The following is a 20,349-nucleotide window of genomic DNA, read 5'->3' as shown; positions in this document are numbered from 1 at the left end:
AATTATCTCGCTGACGGAAGGACCAGATGAGCTGCCCTCCCCTTCCTGGTCAGCAAATATCGGGGCCTTGATGACTTTTTCCTGAAATTGCAGGAACGTGTCCCCACTGCCGACATATCTGCAGAGGACAAAGGCGATGTATAAAGCAATCTGTGTGAGATGGACAGACAGGTTTTCATAACACACCTTTGTCTTGCACATGGCGCTGCATGGTTCAACATCGCCCATATATTTATTGTACTCCAGTACTCAAAATAGTTTGGGGACTTGGGTGGTGGATCCGCGTACAGGTACAAGGCTGCCTCTGCGATCATGAATGCCGGTCAGTATAAGGACGTCACTTTTATCCTTATATTTCAGGAGCAGCAGATCGTCACTGCAGACAGCTCTGCTCTCCCATAATTTCAGTGTCTGACCCAGCAAAGTTTTGGGGAGGCCCTTCTGATTTTTGCAGACTTTTCCGCACGCCAATGTGGATCCGGATGAGGGAACATTTAACAATGGGACACTGTTGTAAAAGTTGTTCAGATATAAATAATATCCTTTGCCAGCGACCCTGCTGTATTTGATAAGTGAGGATACCCTACCTACCAGGGAAATTCTAAATGAGAGGTGTCATTGCTACCTAACAGGTAACTCGGGCAGTGGGTAATCTCGGGACACAGCAGGGCAATGGCGACCACGTACTGCGACAAGTGATGTGACAATTGATGACTGGGCACAGATCACAGAATGACACTTTGGGTGGATTAATCAGATTGATCAAATGTCCAGTGGGCACCAAAGATGATGATCACTGGTCAGTGGGAAGAAATTAGGCAGATCTGAGGATTTTTTAAGATTTCTACTTCTCTTTTCTTCACTATACTTCAATACGACCAACTGTGACAAGCTACACACACAACAGAGCTTGTCAGAGCTGGCGATGCCTGTGAATCCTGCCTCCTATGCTGTGATTGGCCAGTCAGTACTGACTGGCCAATCACAGCGCTTGACGACACGGGACCATTCTGATTGGTACCGTGCCAGTGAGTCCTGCCCGGCAACTGTCAGTAACAGTTGCAGTCAGGATGCTGTAAGGCTGGGTTCACACGTGGCGGAATTTCACTTGAATTCCGCTGCGGACACTCCGCAGCGTTAATCCGCAGCGGAGCCGTTTCTGCATTGACTTCCACTTCTATTTAGAAGTGTTCGTTTAGACGATGCGTAACATTCCGCTGCGGAGCATAGGCTGCGGAGCGGAATTTGGTGTCCGCAGCATGCTCTGTCTGTTGCGGAGCAGTGGCGGACTCATGGCGGAATTTCTCCATTGACTTCAATGGAGATTCTAAATTCCGCAATGAAGTCCGCAGCTGTCATGCACATGTTATGTGTGCTGCGGATGCGTCTTGCTTTTTTGCCATGACATTTCTTCATTCTGGCTGGACCCATGTATTTCTAGGTCTACAGCCAGACTGAGGAAGTCAATGGGGCTCCCGTAATTACGGGAGCGTTGCTAGGAGACGTCAGTAAATAGTCACTGTCCAGGGTGCTGAAAGAGTTAAGCGATCGGCAGTAACTGTTTCTGCACCCTGGACAGTGACTACGATCTCAATATACAGCAACCTGTAAAAAAAATTGAAGTTCATACTTACCGTAAACTCCCTGCTTCTGTCTCCAGTCCGGCCTCCTAGGATGACGTTTCAGTCTAAGTGACGGCTGCAGCCAATCACAGGCCAATAACAGGCTGCAGCGGTCACATGGACTGCCGCGTCATCCAGGGAGGTCGGGCTGGATGCCGAAGGAGGGACGCGTCACCAAGACAACGGCCGGTAAGTATGAATTTCTTTGACTTTCACAAGGGAAAGTGCTGTCCCTTCTCTCTATCCTGCACTGATAGGGAGAAGGGAAGTACTTTTACCGCAGTCCGCAGCAGCTAGTCCGCATCAATTTACTGCACATTTTGTGCAGATCCGCAGCAGAATCTGCAACGCAGATTCTGTGCGGCATTGATGCGGACAGTTGCGGAGGAAATCCGCCACGTGTGGTCATGCCCTAACTGTGTCACTTAACAAGGTGACAGTTTAAAGCCAGGGCGTGACTGTATGCTCGATTGTGGTAAAGCACTTGCAATCTGGACGTAGTCATGCCCATTTGCAGGAAGGGGTTAATATGAGCATTGCCACTTCCCCAAATGAGAGACCTAAGGAGAGTATTTACTTCGGGAGCCAGATGGGAGCATTATGTAATAAATATAATAATTTAAAGAGGTTAGCCAGGAAAAAAATATTATCTAAAAAGTGTCCCCCAGCCTTGGTTTGCCTTCTCTAAACCCCCTACTAACCCTATACCAGTTTCTGTTTGATCTCAATGGTCACTGCTGCTCTTTCTGTTTGTTTACATCCCTTGCTTCTGGACTTGTTTCCTGTCTTGTAACCCACCATACCCATGATCCCTTGCTGCATCTGAGGAGATAGCTTAACTGGGGCCTATGTAATAAACTACGCGGGCCCCTGTTACTATAATAACTGACAGTACTTACATTCTTCCTTCCGAAGCGCAGCGGCGGTCCTGACGTCACAACGCTATGCGCTGCGCACAGTATTCCGACCCTGGATGGAGTCAGGACCTCCGCTGTGGCCAAAGAGGAGCGTAATTTTAATATTACTGTCTGTGTGTTAATATTACTGTCTCGCGATGGTGGGTGGGGGTCCGACTCCCGGGACACCCGCCAATCAGGTGTTTTGAAGGGGGTGCAGAGCTCGTACGAGCGCTACTTCCCCTTCACTCCGGTCACTTTCTCACACTGAATCGCTGACATGGACGTTCACAGTGTGAGCAAGTAAGGGAAATGAAGGGGCGCTCGTACAAGTTCTGCACCCCCTTCAAAACAGCTGATTATCGGGGACCCCGACCCACCAGCTATTGATGGCCTATCCTGAGGATAGTGCATAATATTTAGGGACTGGACAAACCCTTTTAAGCCTACCGTGTGTTAGGCTTAGATACAGGGCCCCAGCTTATACTATATAAGATTACTGTCTGCTGGACCCTGGATCTAAGCCTATCTTAGGTTGGCTTAAAAGGGGTTGTCCAGTCTGTGTAGGTCTGTGTGTTAATATTACTCTGTGTGTAATGAATCTATATAATATATAAGCCTCACTTTTTGAATTTAAAAACTGAAATAAATTAACTTTTTGATGATATTCTAGTTCATTGAGAAGGACTAGAATATACAGTATATATATATATATATATATATATATATATATTTCAAACACACACAGACTCAATACGTCTCACGTCTGAGGGTTTGCTACAATGTATGCAGTCAAGACAATTCTCCATAAATGTAACGGTTTGGCTACGTTCACACATTTCCGCTGCAAATCGTGCAGATTTGGTGCAGGTTTCCCTGCGGCGAGTTTCTTAGAAAAATCCAACTATTCTCCCCTCTTGTGCTCTCTCATGGCAACGCTTCCCTGGTCCCCACCGCTCTCTGTACACCCGGCCCCCAGCGATGACGTGTAGACACCTAACCCATTGAATTCAATGGGAAATATCTGCAACAAATTCGTGTGCATTTCACAGCAGAAAGTGTTAGGTCTGTATGGCTTTTTAATCTCTGGATGTAAACAAGAATATTTCCATTCACTGATAGCAAGCAGAGATCTTGAAAATAGTGGATAATGAAAACACAAAGAAAATTAAAAAGCAGCAGATTTTTTTTTCGTAATACATTGACTACATTTTATTTATATACATCAGGAAAACCCTATAAATATATATGTATAGCACCAGAGTGAGGTGGATATACATAATGGCCGACATTTACTAAGAAATGTGTTTTTTACGCCAGTAAAGTATATTGTAGTGATGTGCATCAAATTTATGCGGAGCTGCGTGCGCCTCAACCCCTTCCTGCATACTGACATACATGTACATCAATCGCGTGGCCGAGAAGCTGTGATTGGCGCACTGTGTATGCCGAAACCTGTATACAGTACACCGTGCGACTATGGTTATTCTCCACTATTAACCCTTGCGGTATATTAGTAGGATCAGTAAGGGCAGGTGCCAGAAATATCTGCCAAAAATCCGCCTGTGGATAGTCCATAGTAGAGTTTTTATTATTCCTTATTAGTATAATTCATGCGATCTCAGGCGGCAATTCTATTCTGTGGTATTAGACTGGACAATAACGGAGCAGCCATAGAAAATACCGAGCCTTAACGTTCAGCCCTGATCATGTCCAGACTAATAAAGTTTTCCATTGTGACATCACAGGATGTTGTCGCCTTCCTGGAAACATCCAGACTTGTGCAGTTTTCCATTGTGACATCACTCTGATGACATCACAGTTGGGAGGTTCTAAAAGGCGGTGACGCAGCACAGAGTCATTTTCTGTGTACTCAGAGGGAGATTGCAGCTGAATTGCTGTGCGTTTCTTTGTGATTTGCGCTTTATCACGATTTTCAATGGAGATTAAGGGTTTGGCATTCTTGCCCATCCTTGTGTTCCATCTGTGCCTGGGAGGGATATTGCTCTGCTACACCTTAACCCTGGACCAGGACAATGGCCGGCTGATGATTTACATCAGGTACGTTATAGATGACATGACGTTATCTTCATAGTGACGTTGTATATTGAGCGCTGTTACTTTATTATACGGCAGAGAAGTGTCATCTTATAAGTGATTCTATACAGGACATTACAAGTAGAAGAACTCTATGAAGTGTTAACATCAAGTTCATAGAAGTCTCTGGGTCATTATTACACATTTGTGACATTCAGAAATGTTCCCTCAATGTTCTGTTAAAGTGACAGCGTTTGTCTCCCGCTCCTGCACTGTTTCCCTGATGTCTCTTTTCTCTTATTCGCAGTGAAACGGGAGCCCGATACCCCCAGTCGGTGCTGTTTACGATAGTGTTTGTGGGCACGGCCATTCTGGGTAAGTGATAACCACTGGTGGAAAGTGAAGAATAATTGGTTGTTCTTATTACTGGGATTTCCTTCTCCATCACAGGTTACATAGTTAGTGCGGTTAACAAAAAAACAAAAACATATGTCCATCAAGTTTAACCAAGGGATGGGAGAGTGGGAAGTGATGGGAGAAATTGTAAAAAATTGTTTTGCCCCTATTGATCCAGAGGAAAGCTTAAACCCCCCCCAAAAAAAAACAGGTAAATAAATATTAAAATTTCCCATAAGGCATTAATCAATCTTTCCTAAAAATTCCTTCCTGATCCTAAGTGGCAATCCGATTGGATCAACATTCAAACAATAATTCTACACATTGACATTTATTTATTTTTTTTTACATAAAATTGTCAGTGTGATTGGTGCAACTTCCTAAATACATTTTATTAAAAATTATTTTTACTTTTTGAGATACCGCAGCTGTATATTGCAGGTGGATCCTGGCGTGTCCTGATGGATTCAGGCCTAAATATACCAAATATTTATATAAGCGATCAGAAAATCGCAAAGTGAAGTCCCCTTGTGGGGCAAAAAAAAAGAAGTAAAATTGTTAAATAAAGTTTATGGAAAAAAAAAAAGATTGCAGCAAATATAAAATACAACCGCTTTTTTCCCCAAAAAGTGATTTTATTGAGTATAAATGTACATAAACATATAAGGTATCGCCGCGATTGTAATGACTCAAGCAATAAAGTTAACATATTAATTAAACCGTCAAGTGAACAGCGTCCAAAATAACCGCAAAAAACAACGGCAAAATTAATTTTTCTCTCTCATTCCCCCCATAAAAAATAAAATAAAAGTTAATCAATAAGTGCCATGTACCCCAAAATACAACCAATGAAAACTACACCTTGTCCCACAAAAAACAAGCCCACATATGGCCACATCGACGGAAAAAAGAAAAACTTACGGCTCTTGGAATGCGGTGAAGCAAAAACAAATATTTTTTTTTTAAAAGGGTTTTTATGTTTCAAATGTAGAAAAACATATAAAACCTTTACATATTTGGTATCCCCGTAATCGTGCCGACACATAGAATAAAGGTAACATGTTATTAATGCCAGATAGTGAACGGTGTCAATTTATAACGCAAAAATCAATGGTGGAAAAGCTACTTCATTTAAATTTTTTCCTAAAATAAAGTTAATAAAAGTTAATCAATATATTATATGCACCCAAAAATACAACTCGTCCCGCAAAAAACAAGCCCTTATACGGCTATGTCGACCGAATAATAAAAAAGTAACGACTCTTAGAATGCGACAGTGAAAAAACGAAAATAAAAAATCATTGGTCATTAACGCGCAAAAAAGTGTGTTCATTAAGGGGTTAAAATTAAGTGTTTTAGACCTCCCAGCCTGTGTTTTTTTTTTTTTACAGTATAAATAAAATGCAATTATATTGTTGTCACTGTTACCAAGGATTTCACCAACAGAGACTTTCCCAACAAGCTCAGCATGATTAGAAATGACCAGATCCTACAGAGCGTCACCTCTAGTCGGGTCTTCCACACACTGGGTCATAGATGTTCACTAGATGTTCTCATTTCTTTCCTTCTCTTCCAGGTTTTGCCCAGGCTTTTGCCCAGTATAAATTCATGACGTTACGGGCAGCAGCCTGTGAGATGAATCAGGAGTGGGCACAGAAGATCCTGCTCGGACTGGCCTGCACGTCATGTATTGGAATAGTGTTGACCGGCTCCTTTACGGTTAGTTAATATCATCCACCATTAAACCCTCATACACAGCAATACGCAAAGTGATTGGAGAAAGGTCTAGTCTAATCTACTTGTGTTTCTTCTCTAGATGTTCGAGTATGAGACCATTCATAAAACAGGAGCGGTCTTGGCATTTGGATGCGGCACCATATACAACCTGGTCCAATCCAAATGTCTATATAAATTATCATTCAGCCGCAGATATGTCTGCCATGTGAGAATGGCTGTAAGTGTCATCACTGCCATCACTGTGGTGATCTGTATCCTTTTATAATGCAAGGACCCCGGATCTTCCCAACAGGGATCAGCGATTCCCCACTCTGTATGGTAATGCAGCATGTAAACACTCGTGGCTTTTCTTTTTTGACCAAAAAGTTTCACATGAGGGTCCCTTCTGGGTGTTCACATTTATTCCAATTAGGGGGCAGTTTAGGTAATGCACGTGCACTCACTATCTTCCCTTTCCCATATTGACAGATATATGGCTCCATCCTAAGATAATATGGCGTCTTCTGGCCTTTGACCAGTGAGTCAGATTCCAATTGGCTTCATGGTTGGCGGGTCGTATTAGACAAGGGTCACTAACTTCTACCTGACCCTTCTGTCATGTCTGGGATGATAAGGGCAGACAATACAGGGATATATAATGTCATCCATCTTTATGTTTATGTTCCTATATACATCCACCCATAAGGTGCTGCATCCAGGATTCCAGTGATAGGACATCTGTGTGAGGATATTCCCTGTGTAGAGGTAGGAACTTCTATTTATTTCACACATTTTCTCATTGACTTTTCTGATTTCTTGATCCAACTTCCCCTTTCCCATCCCTTGGTTGAACTTGATGGACATGTGTCTTTTTTCAACCGTACAAACTATGTAACTATGTAACTATGTAACTATGATCTCAATATTCTTCATTGTTTGTTTTCTTCATGTTCTTGCAGATTTTATAATTTTCTATTATACCAGAGATATTGATGATGAGGAAATGTCCAGTAATATTGTCTTTTATTTCCTATTATGTCTTGTCTTCTAGATCTGCAATATAATATCTATCATAACGGAGTGGTTAACACTCTTCTTCTTCCTCCTGACCTACCTGACATATTCAGATCTCCAGGTTTGTATATTTACAGAGATGTGTTACCCCATGTGTTCATGTATGGTTTCTCCCAGTGCAGTGTATGGGGCCCTCATTAGAAGTATTGTGGCCCTCAGTGGAATAGGAGGTTGTTCTCATCTTGGTTGTATAAGTGACATATGTTTTCCTGCCTCCTCAGCATTTATGTCTGAATATGTCCTGGAAAGGCATTACCATCACCATACGGGAGAAGGTCCAGGACAGTAATGTATAAAAAAGGAACCTAGATTCAGGAGGTAATAACAACAGATCATTAGACTCAGATCCTGATCTACAGGATGATCTATAGAACATGTCACGTCCAGTAGAAGCTTCCAGCATCGGGCCGTATAACACCTGACACCAGTTCTGCTGTCACTCTGAGGAATGAGTACATGAAGGTCAGTGTAAAGAATATTACAGAACATCTCTACATATAATGTCTCCAGGATTTCATTCTTTCTTATTGTTGACAGTTTCTTTTCCTTGGTTGAGGTCTTGTAGTTGTAATGGTTTGTGGTTCTGCTATCTGCAGGATCTCATCATGGATTTCTGGACATGTAAATATAAATTTTAATGTCAGGTCTGTCTTTCTTTATTTTCAGTTTTCATCGCCCCTGATGAGTGGAAGGAGATCAGCGAGGAGTCTGCGGACGCGCACAACTTTCCAGACTATAACTAACAATGTGCACGTCCTAATCACAGCTCCCCCTCCATTTTGGATCAAGTAACAACTACAAGGGGTTACTTCAGCATTGTACTCATGGAAGTGTCCAGCAATAAAATTCATCATGGTGGAAACAGAGAAATGGACGATTAATAACTGCAGCATTCCTCATAACTTCCTGTGTGGACTGAACATTACAACATATACTGCACAGGAAGTAGTAGAGACCAGGAAGACCAATTATCCTGGTGTATGAAGGAACCATCCACTGAAGTGAATCATATAAAGACCAGGCCTTCTACAATCTCGGCTCCATCTATTGAAGTGGATGATATAGAGAACGGGTCTTCTACAATCTCGGCTCCATCTACTGAAGTGGATGATATAAAGACCAGACCTTTTACAATCTAGGCTTCATCTACTAAAGTGCATAATATAGAGTTTGGGCCTTCTACAATCTACGCTCCATCTACTAAAGTGGATACTTTAAAGACCTGGCCTTCTAGAATTTGCCAAGTGATGTGGGCACTGTTGACTGGCAAATTAACATAAACATCAATATTTCTATAATAAAATGTATTTCATCATATCCGTATTATTTTTTTTCCTCTTCACTGACCTCTATGCTGTTTTCTGATCTTGTATTAGCTTCTGGTCTTACATCTTTTTAAATCAAGTGATTTTTAAAAAAAATATTTTACATCATACAACAAACAAGCCAACCCCAAACAACAAACAAGCCACCACTCTCCCTACTCCTTCCCTCAATCCGAAAAAAAAAGTAGTTTACATGCAATGCATGTCCTAGACTATTGAAGGCAATAGAAAAATCTATAAAACTTGGCTTTGAGACTATGCCTCCATGGTTGATGATGTTCACCATATAAATACTGTGTAACTGTATATAATTCAGAGAGCCATGGGTGATCTAATATGGCGGTGAATTGTCTAAAGCCTGATATCCCCGGCTTAGTTCTAATACGCCACCATCGTTTGTGCTTAAGATATAGAGAAGGTATTTTTTTTGTGGGTACTTTAAACCCGTTAGCTTCTATCGCCTGATACAACCTGATACAACATGTCTGTTTTCAACTAATGGTGAAGTAGAGTATTACAAGAATCCATATCTCCCTCTCTTTCCCATTGCAAGTTCTCTAGTTTAATACGAACATGGCCACCTCCCCATATGAGAGACATAAAGGGAGTATTTACTTCGGGAGCCAGATGGAAGCATTATGTAATAAATATAATAATTTAAGCATCTAGACCATCTTAAGCAAATTAGTTCTACCCAGATCTACTGATCTATGTAGTTTGAGTCACGCTTCCGATTTGAGTTTAAATCGGGCTAGTAAAGGATATGTGTATCCCTACGTACCTAAAGGATGTCACAGATTTCATAGGAAGATGATCATATCCGGTTATTGGAAGTTGTGGATATACAAGCATTAACACGGATTTAGCCCAAATTATGGTCATGCTCTTAAGGGTCTACTCCACAAGGAGTTAAAAATATTGTGGAATAAAGCATTTCTAGAGAAGTACTTATAGAAGGGTCTTATTCCACGAGGGCTAAGTGTTAAAGTATTTCCATCTTCATCTGTGGAAGATGAAACTTTCACTTGTAGATGAGAGAAGATCTGCACCAGCTCATCTATTAAGTTCATGGAACTATTTGTGGGATTAAAATTAAGTGTTTTTGCCCTCCCAGCTTGTGTTTGTTTTTTTACAGTATAAGTGAAATGTAACTATATTATGGTCACTGTTAGGGGGGATTCACACGAGCGTGTATTCGGTCCGTGCGGGCCGCGTGGTTTTCACGCGGCACGCATGGACCAATACAAGTCTATGGGGCAGTACAGACAGTCCGTGCTTTTTGGTTCAATAACTCTGCGTATTTCGCGCATCACGCACCCATTGAAGTCAATGGGTGAGTGAAAACCACACAGGTTGCACGGAAGCACTTCCGTGCGAACCGACTGAAACAGCGCACCAGCTGTCAAAAGGATGAATGTAAACAGAACAGCACCACGTGCTTTTCTGTTTCCGAACATCCAAACGGAGTGTCTTTGCGATGAGCGAAGCCGGACAAGCGAACTGAACTTCACCGGGTTCGGCCGAACTCGTTTTGGCCGAACCCGGCAAAAAAATTATCGGTACGCGACGTCAGGAGATAGTCACTGTCCATGGTGCTGAAAGAGTTAAACTGTTTCAGCACCATGGACAGTGACTACCGATCCCAATAAACATGAACCTGTAAAAAAAAAGTTCTGACTTACCGATAACTCCCGGCGTCTTCCTCCAGTCTGACCTCCCGGGATGACAATTCAGTCCAAGTGACAGCTCCAGCCAATCACAGGCCAAGCACAGGCTGCAGCGGACTGGTGCGTCATCCAGGGAGGTGGGGCCCGATGTCGAGAGGCGCGTCACCAAGGACGCGTCACCAAGGCAACGGCCGGGAAGTTCTCGGTAAGTACGAACTTTTTCTTTTTTTTCAACAGGTTTTTCGATATTGTGTTCGGCATTCACTGTCGAGGGTGCTGAAAGAGTTAGCTCTTTCAGCACCTTGGACAGTGACGGGCGTCGACTAGCCTCATCTCTATGATGGCGGCTGCGCGAAAATCACTCAGCCGCGCATCATACACGGATGACACACGCAGCTGTCAAATGGTTTTTGCGCGCGCATAACGCCGCGTTGTTTGCGCGCGCAAAAACGCAACGTTCGTGTGTATCTGCCCTTACCGAGGTTTTCACCAACAGAGACTTTCCCAACAAGCTCAGCATGACTAGAAATTACCAGATCCTACAGAGCGTCACCTCTAGTCGGGTCTTCCACACACTGGGTCATAGATGTTCACTAGATGTTCTCATTTCTTTCCTTCTCTTCCAGGTTTCGCACTGGCTTTTGCCCAGTATAAATTCATGATGTTCCGGGCAGCAGCCTGTGATATGAATCTGGAGTGGGCACAGAAGATCCTGCTCGGACTGGCCTGCACGTCATGTATTGGAATAGTATTGACCGGCTCCTTTACGGTTTTTTAATATCATTCACCAGTAAACCCTCATACACAGCTAAACGCAAAGTGAGTGGAGAAAGTTCTAGCCTATTCAACTTGTGTTTCTTCTCTAGATGTTCGAGTATGAGACCATTCATAAAACAGGAGCGGTCTTGGCATTTGGATGTGGCACCATATACAACCTGGTCCAATCCAAATACCTATATAAATTATCATTCAGCCGCAGATATGTCTGCCATGTGAGAATGGCTGTAAGTGTCATCACTGCCATCACTGCGGTGATCTGTATCCTTTTATAATGCAAGGACCCGGGGGGCGTGGCCTGGATATGGAACTGGTGAGACGCGTGGTGTAAGAGCTCCTGCTCCCTGACTGCTCCCAAGCCCGATTAATAGCGTCTATTTGCGACACACATCGCACTAATGCGAAGAGGATCACGCAACAAACCCCCGACACCCGCAAGAAGTGATCAGCCAAGAACGAGGAGCGGTATACCTCATTATTTTTCAGACCCGGGCATGCCTGCATCTCCGGCCCGTCTATCCAATATGGCGGACCGCACTGGCACTTCAGGGACGCCGCCTCGGGGAAAGACAAATCATCCGGACCAGCCGCAGGAGAGCTCGGCAGAACCGCAGAGGGGTGAGTCAGTCTCTAACACAGCATCAATCCGTGGTATGGGCCCTGAACTACAGGCACTAACTGCACAAATGGCGGCCATTCCAACTAAGCAGGATATGGAGGGCTATATTTCCCGCCTTGAAGCGGTTTGCAAAAATGAGATCTGTTCCTTGAAAGAGGACATTACACATATTAATGAATCGGTGGAAGCGATTGAAGTGCAAACACAGGAGCTACAGCAGCATCAGGCAGCCCAGCAAACTTTATTAGAGCAACACTCTGCACATATACAAATGCTGTTTGATATGACGGATGATGCAGAGAACAGAAATAGGAGAAACAATATTAGAGTCAGGGGCATTCCAGAAGCTACGGGGCCCCAGGACCTCGTTCACACGTTACAGGGGATATTTAACATGTTGTTGGAAAGACCTGCGGATTCTCCGGTGGAAATTGATAGAGCCCACCGCACCCTGGGCCCAAAGAGCACGGATGTGGCCAGACCGCGTGATGTGGTGTGTAGAATCCACTTTTTTCAACTGAAAGAATCTATAATGAGGCAAGCCCGTAACAGGGGTACACTGGACTTCGACGGGGCTCCAGTGCAATTACTGGCGGATCTTTCTCGTTCCATTTTTGCAAAAAGGAGAGCCCTACGACCCCTACTTGTTGCACTTAGGGAAAAAGATATCCAGTATTCATGGGGATACCCCTTTCAACTACAAGTACGCCGGGGATCCTCTTTGTATTCAGTCTATTCTCCGGAAGATATCCCTGATTTCCTCGCTGCATTGGATCTCCCACAGATTTCCATCTTAGATTGGCCATATTTTCCTCCTATGCCGCAACGAACACCAAGACGTAATTACCGGATGGATCACTCCGCGACCCCTGCGAGATGCAGAAGAGTACAGGGTCCAGGAGCTTCCGCCCATGCCTCTCAGGAATCTTGAGATTGCTTCTTTGATACGTCGCTGACGGCCTCCATGGTGCTTTACTGAGTTCTACAGCGGTTAAGACAGCCATGGTCGCTTTTGATGGCTCCTGTCCCGCGGGTCCCGAGAAGTTACCCCCCTGCCAGGCATGTTACAGGACTGGCCTGACCCACAGGACTGTATAGGCGAACACAGATGGCGGCTACCTCGACATCAGACTACGACCAGGTCATGATTGCTAGAATTAGATGTTGGAACATTCCGCTCCGTTGACAAGAAGGGGTTGGGGTTACTTTTTTATGTGTTAACATGCTGCATTGGGGATGTGAAGGAAGGGGACTGCATTTGGGATTTATGTATGCATTACAGATCAGAGCGGGCCCCAAGGTAGGGATCATGGGTACACACCTCCTCCCTGGCAATGGGCCAAGTGAGTTTATATAGATCACCGCACATCATGTCTGCAGACCTCTGGAAATGGGGGGAGGGGGATGATAGAGCTTTTGGCTTTCATACAGTTCCTGAGTGATGGATATGGGAGTAATACCCCCCCTGGGAGGGGGCCCTAGTCGGGAATAAATGGCTGTATAGTCAGAATGGCGTCGGGTAGAAGTATCTGTAGGGTAATGGGAGTCAGCTAGACGTGGTACAGGTTATCCTAGCTAAGGGATAGTTGCCCTGGAGGAAGGCGTATAGTGCTAGGCATATATTAGCCAGTTACGGGCTGTTGGTTCATTGTTTGATGACGTAATAATTTATATGTGTGTTTATACAGGGAGTCGGGCATTCGGGAGTTGGTTGGGAGCTTCCTTCTTCCATAGTCCAGTCAAACCCACACTTAGGGCGTGTTCGATTGAACACTTTACTTTAACTTCTTTCCCCTAAACTGAGTAGTTTTGGGGCTGGATCACTGTCTGTAGTGATTCCTTTCGTTCACTTACTCTTTCTTCTCTTATTTCCTCTTACCCTTCTTCCTCTTTCCCAGATGGAGCCTTTAAAGTGTTGCTCATTAAATGTCCGGGGATTTAATACCCCGCAAAAACGTGCACAAATTTTGCACCATATGCACAAACAACGTGTTCAGATTTTACTTTTGCAGGAGACTCATTTCAGGACTGATCATATGCCCACTCTGAAACATCGCTACTACACGCAGTGGTTCCATAGTACCAACCCTGATGCGAAATCCAGAGGAGTGAGTATCGCTATACATAAATCTCTTCCGGTCTCGGTTGTTGCTACCCAATATGATTCTCAGGGGCGCTATGTATTTCTGAAACTTCGAATATGCGAGCGATTGTTCACTGTGGCGAACTTGTATCTCCCTAATCATGACCAGGTGCGCGTATGCAGGAGTTACTTAACGGAACTCTCAAAATTCGCGGAAGGTCTCTTGGTAACTGCTGGAGACTTTAACTTTACAATGGACAGGGTTGCAGACTCCTCCTCTGGCAGATCCTCCGTTCCCGCTTCCCAAATGGCTTCCCTTAAGTCTAAACTGTTCGGCATGCAAATGGTAGACATTTGGCGGATTCTCAACCCCCAAACACGGGATTACACCTTTTATTCTCCAGTACATGACATGTACAGCAGGATAGATTTGTTTCTCATTAGCCATCATCTACTTTCCTGGTCCCCGAAATCTCAGATTGGAACTATGATTTGGGCGGATCATGCGCCGGTTTACTTGTCTCTCACCTTCCCAGACACTAAACAGCGGGAATGGCATTGGCGGTTGAACCCCCATCTGTTAAGGGACGCGGTTTGCCAAACGGCGATTAACAGATCCATCTCTGAGTTTCTGGAGCATCACGAGGAAGATCCCACCCCTCTGCCGGTTCAGTGGGAAGCGTTGAAAAGTGTATTAAGAGGTATATTTATACAGCAAGGGGCGAGACTAAAGAGGGAAAGGGTTTTCAAAATGAATAAGCTCTTGTCCCAGATACAGACTTTAGAGACCACCCACAAAAGGTCCCAACACCCCCAGACCCTGGCAGAGCTACTAGAAGCACGAAATTCACTGAGGAACTTATTAGATCAGGTGCATGCGTCGTTTCGAGACCGGATGAGACGTTTCGCATATGAACACTCTAACAAATGCGGGAGGGCATTAGCTAACTCACTACACCCACGGGCCCCTCAATCCTTTATACCGGCGATAAAAACGACACAGGGTGAGGCCAAACATAAACCAGAAGACATTGTTAATACATTTAAGGACTACTATCAGGTACTATACAACCTTAAGGGACCTTTGGCAGATATGTCGCCAAGTACCCTTCAACAGAGGATCGATTCCTATGTTGAACAGACGGCGCTGCCGACGTTGGAGGAGACCGAGACGGCCTCACTTGGGGAGGCCTTCTCGGAATCTGAAATACAGGCAATCATAAAATCAGCTCCATCGGGTAAAAGTCCGGGTCCGGATGGATTCCCGGCGTCCTTTTACAAAACCTTTGTCACTAAACTTCTTCCCTATATGACTAAGGTATATAATGCAGTAACAACTTCCGTGCCTTTCACTCCGCAAACATTGGCGGCTACCATCACAGTGATCCCCAAACCAGGGAAAGATACCTCGGCTTGCTCTAATTACCATCCAATCTCCCTGATAAATGTGGATGTAAAACATTATTCTAAGGCTATCGCAAATAGACTAGCCCCACTCTTACCACGTTGTATCCACGGAGATCAGGCGGGATTTGTTCGACATAGAGAGGCGAGGGATAACACCAATAAAACCACACTCTTAATCTCCTATGTCCAGAAAAAGTCGCTACCCACATGCTTAATATCGGTAGATGTGGAAAAAGCCTTCGATCGGGTGCACTGGGGGTTTCTGAAGTCGGCGTTGACCCAGGTTGGGATTGGCCCCATTATGCTAGATAAGATACTATCCCTATACCAGACACCTACAGCACGGGTCCGGGCAAATGGCATACTCTCCACTACATTCTCAATTGCCAATGGTACTAGGCAGGGGTGCCCCCTGTCACCACTGCTTTATGTCATCACAATGGAACACCTGGCAGTGGCTATCCGTAATTCTCCAGATATAACAGGGATAGAAATAGGTAGAGTTTGTCACAAATTGGCCCTATATGCTGATGATCTCCTGCTCTTCGTAACGAACCCAGTGATCTCCCTACCAGTACTCATTAGAGAATTCGAAGTATTTGGCCAGGTCAGCAATTTTAAAGTAAACTATACAAAAACTGAAGCACTCAACATTTCCTTATCTTCTGAGACACTGGAGCTCTTAAAGTCATCCTTTAATTTTAAATGGCAGGCGAGGTCAATCAAATATTTGGGAGTTCAGATTCCTAGGGATTTGGTAGATCTCTTCACTCTCAACTATCAGCCTTTACTGCAAACCACTCTTAAAAATCTACATTCATATGATCGAGCACAGCTCTCATGGTTTGGCCGCATCAATGCAATCAAAATGGACATCCTCCCTCGGTTTTTATATATGTTTCAAGCTCTTCCTATATTAGTCCCCAGAACATTTTTTAAGGCATTGGAGAAAGCTTTTCGGAACTTTGTGTGGGGCACATTGAGGCCACGCCTTAATATGAAGTCACTGTCCCGTCCAAAGCTGAAGGGGGGAGCTGGACTCCCGGACTTGATCACTTATCATCAGGCCGCAGTACTCGCAAGGGTGGTGGACTGGTTTCATAATGGATCCAAGAAACAATGGGTGGAGATTGAACAATCCATAGTTGCGCTCTCACTTAGATCGCTGCCATGGATCCTTCCTGATTATAGGCCGGCGCTTGCGACCCTGCCCTTGCTGACCCAGCACTGCATCACTCTATGGGACAGATTGATGGTTAGAAAGGGCCTTTCACATAGACCCGGGCTTCTAAGCCCACTGTTTGATAACCCAGAATTTTTACCAGCCGTCACTAAGAAACAGTTCATGATTTGGTCCTCTTCTGAAAACACGAGATTATGTCAGGTAATGTCGGATGGAGGGAGGCTCCCTCCTTGGTCCGAGCTGCAAGGAGCGTGCCCGGGGAGGAAGCTTTCTTGGATGGAATATGCCCAATTGTCCACATTTTTACGCCTGGCCCTACCAGGTGGGATACATATTGTCACTAACACAGCATTTGAGTCGCTGTTGCTTCAAACGGAGCCGCCGGCTCGGGTGATATCTAACCTGTATACCTTACTTTCAGAGATAGGTGATGATCAGCCTCCTGCATACGTCAGCGCATGGGAGCGAGAATTGGGAGTAGCACTGTCACTGAATGAGTGGGATCGAATATTTTTTCTGTCTCACAAAATGCCGGTGGCATGTCAGGCACAGGAAAAAAAATGTAAAATCCTGACTAGATGGTACCGTTGCCCACAGAACCTGAACAGAATGTACCCTGAGGTGTCAGATTTGTGTTGGCGGTGCGGGACCGAGACCGGAACAATGTTGCACATCTGGTGGTCATGTCAAGTATTGCAGACCTTCTGGAAAGCGATTTTTGAAATCTATACGGAAGTGGAAGGTACACAGATGGTGCCAACCCCTCAGATGGCTTTACTATTTCTAATTCCGGGCCCTTTGCCGAGTATTAGGAAGGGGCTACTGCGGCATTTCCTGACTGCGGCACGAACAGTGATTCCTAGACATTGGAAGTCTCCTGTGCCGCCCTCAGTTGTGGAATGGGTAACTGAAATGGATTCTTTATGTCGAATGGAATCTCTGGTCGCAGAGGATAGTGATCGCATTGGCGCTGTTTTTTCTCTGTGGAGCGCATGGTCGTCCTTCAAATCTGGTCCACACTTTGCTAAATGGCTAGGCAGAACCCCCCCATAGAGGGGGCGGTCAGAAGCAACTAGAGAGCTTCCGTCTGGGAGAAGGGTACCTCTTCTTTCTATTTTCATGCTCTTCCTTTATCTCTCTGTTTTCCTCTTCTTCTTCCTCCCTCCTCTTGTGGGATTGGAGGGATAGCACGCACTTTACACAAAGTTTTAAGTATATATATATGAGGAGACCTTATCAAATAGAGACAATACCTATAATTTGAGAGGTGAATTTATGTGTAAGGTGTGGGTGTAATATGTGGAAAAATGCTAACATCTTACCTGAGAAATATAGATAATGCAAAATAACATGTATGCATACTGAGATGTTTTTCTTGAATTTGATTACTTGTATTTGTTGAAATTCTTAATAAAAAATTCAGATTATGAAAAAAAAAAAATAATGCAAGGACCCCGGATCATCCAAACAGGGATCAGAGATTCCCCACTCTGTATGGTAATGCAGCATGTGAACACTCGTGGCTTTTCTTTCTGACCAAGGGGTTCACATGAGGGTCCCGGTGGGATTATACTTACTCCAATTAGGGGGAAGTTTAGGAAATGCACGTGCACTCACTATCTTCCCTTTCCCATATAGACAGATATATGGCTTCATCCTAACATAATATGGTGTCTTCTCACCTTTGACCAGTGAGTCAGATTCCAGTTGGTCTCATGGTTAGTTGGTCGTATTAGATAAGGGTCACTAACTTCTACCTGACCCTTCTGTCATGTCTGGGATGATAAGGGCAGACAATACAGGGATATATAATGTCACACATCTAATGTTAATTGTCCTATATACATCCACCCATAAGGTGCTGCATCCAGGATTCCAGTGATTCGCTGTGATACGGTAGGAACTACTATTTATTTAATAGATTTTCTTGATCGGATCTCAATATTCTTCATTGTTTGTTTTCTTCATGTTCTTGCAGCTTCTATAATTTTCTATTATACCGGAGATATTGATGATGAGGAAATGTCCAGTAATATTGTCTTTTATTTCTTATTAAGTCTCGTCTTCTAGATCTGCAATATGGTGGCTATAATAACTGAGTGGTTAACACTCTTCTTCTTCCTCCTGACCTACCTGACATATTCAGATCTCCAGGTTTGTATATTTACAGAGATGTGTTACCCCATGAGTTCATGTATGGTTTCTCCTAGTGCAGTGTATGTGGCCCTCATTAGAAGTAGTGTGGCCCTCAGTGGAATAGGAGGTTGTTAGGATGTTTCTCATCTTGGTTGTATAAGTGACATATGTTTTCCTGCCTCCTCAGCATTTATATCTGAATATGTCCTGGAAAGGCTTCACCATCACCATACGGGAGAAGGTCCAGGACAGTAATATATGAAAAAGAAACCTGGATGCAGGAGGTAATAACAGCAGAACATAAGACTCAGATCCCGATCTACAGGACGATCTATAGAACATGTGACGTCCAGTAGAAGCTTCCAGCATCGGGCCGTATAACACCTGACACCTGTTCTGTGGTCACTCTGAGGAATGAGTACATGAAGGTCAGTGTAAAGAATATTACAGAACATCTCTACATATAATGTCTCCAGGATTTCATCGTTATTGTTGATGGTTTCTACTACTGGGTTGAGGTCTTGTAGTTGCAGCAATTTCTGGTTCCACTGTCTACAGGATCTCATCATGGATTTCTGGATATGTTAATATGGATTTTAATGTCAGCTCTGTCTTTCTTTATTTTTAGTTTTCATCCAGCTCTGAAGAATGGAAGGAGATCAGCGTGGGGTCTGAGGACGCGCACAACTTTCCAGACTGTAACAACGTGCAGGTCCTAATCACAGCTCCCCCTCCATTCTGGATCAAGTAACAACTACAAGGGGTTACTTCAGCATTGTACTCATGGAAGTGTCCAGCAATAAAATTCATCATGGTGGAAACAGAGAAATGGACGATTAATAACTGCGACATTCCTCATAACTTCCTGTGTGGACTGAACATTTCAACATATACTGCACAGGAAGTAGTAGAGACCATGAGGACCATTCATCCTGGTGTATGAAGGAACCATCCACTGAAGTGAATCATATAAAGACCGGGCCTTCTACAATCTAGGCTCCATCAACTGAAGTGGATGATATAATGACCAGGCCTTTTACAATCTAGGCTCCATCTACTGAAGTGTATCATATAAAGACCTAGTTTCCACAATCTTGGCTCTATCTACTGAAGTACATGATATTAAGACCGGGCCTTCTACAATTTAGGCTCCATCTACTGAAGTGGATCATATAAAGACCAGACCTTCTATAATCTAGGCTCTGTCTACTGAAGTGTATAATATAAAGACCGGGCCTTCTATAATCTAGGCTCTGTCTACTGAAGTGTATAATATAAAGACCGAGCCTTCTATAATAAAGGCTACATCTACTGACGTGGATAATATAAAGATATGGCCTGCTACAATCTAGGCTCCATAAAATAAAGTTGATGGTATAAAGACCGGGCCTTCTACAATCAAGTTTCCATC

General features: G+C 44.0%; 1 protein-coding gene across 1 annotated transcript; it reads left to right on the top strand.

The window, feature by feature from the left end:
• The first annotated feature begins 4,420 nt into the window (after nucleotides 1-4,420).
• On the top strand, nucleotides 4,421-11,785 carry LOC142665115 (DNA damage-regulated autophagy modulator protein 1-like). The gene is made up of 8 exons (XM_075844662.1): nucleotides 4,421-4,579; nucleotides 4,863-4,930; nucleotides 6,528-6,670; nucleotides 6,768-6,939; nucleotides 7,374-7,432; nucleotides 7,719-7,884; nucleotides 11,360-11,481; nucleotides 11,600-11,785. Exons 1-8 carry the CDS (start codon nucleotides 4,458-4,460, stop codon nucleotides 11,783-11,785), a joined length of 1,038 nt encoding a protein of 345 aa, XP_075700777.1. The 5' UTR covers nucleotides 4,421-4,457.
• Nucleotides 11,786-20,349: the final 8,564 nt, after the last annotated feature.

This window comes from Rhinoderma darwinii, chromosome 12, assembly GCF_050947455.1.
Source record: "Rhinoderma darwinii isolate aRhiDar2 chromosome 12, aRhiDar2.hap1, whole genome shotgun sequence".
In the NCBI taxonomy this organism is placed as follows: domain Eukaryota; kingdom Metazoa; phylum Chordata; class Amphibia; order Anura; family Rhinodermatidae; genus Rhinoderma; species Rhinoderma darwinii.
This window is presented reverse-complemented; position numbering and strand designations above follow the sequence as displayed.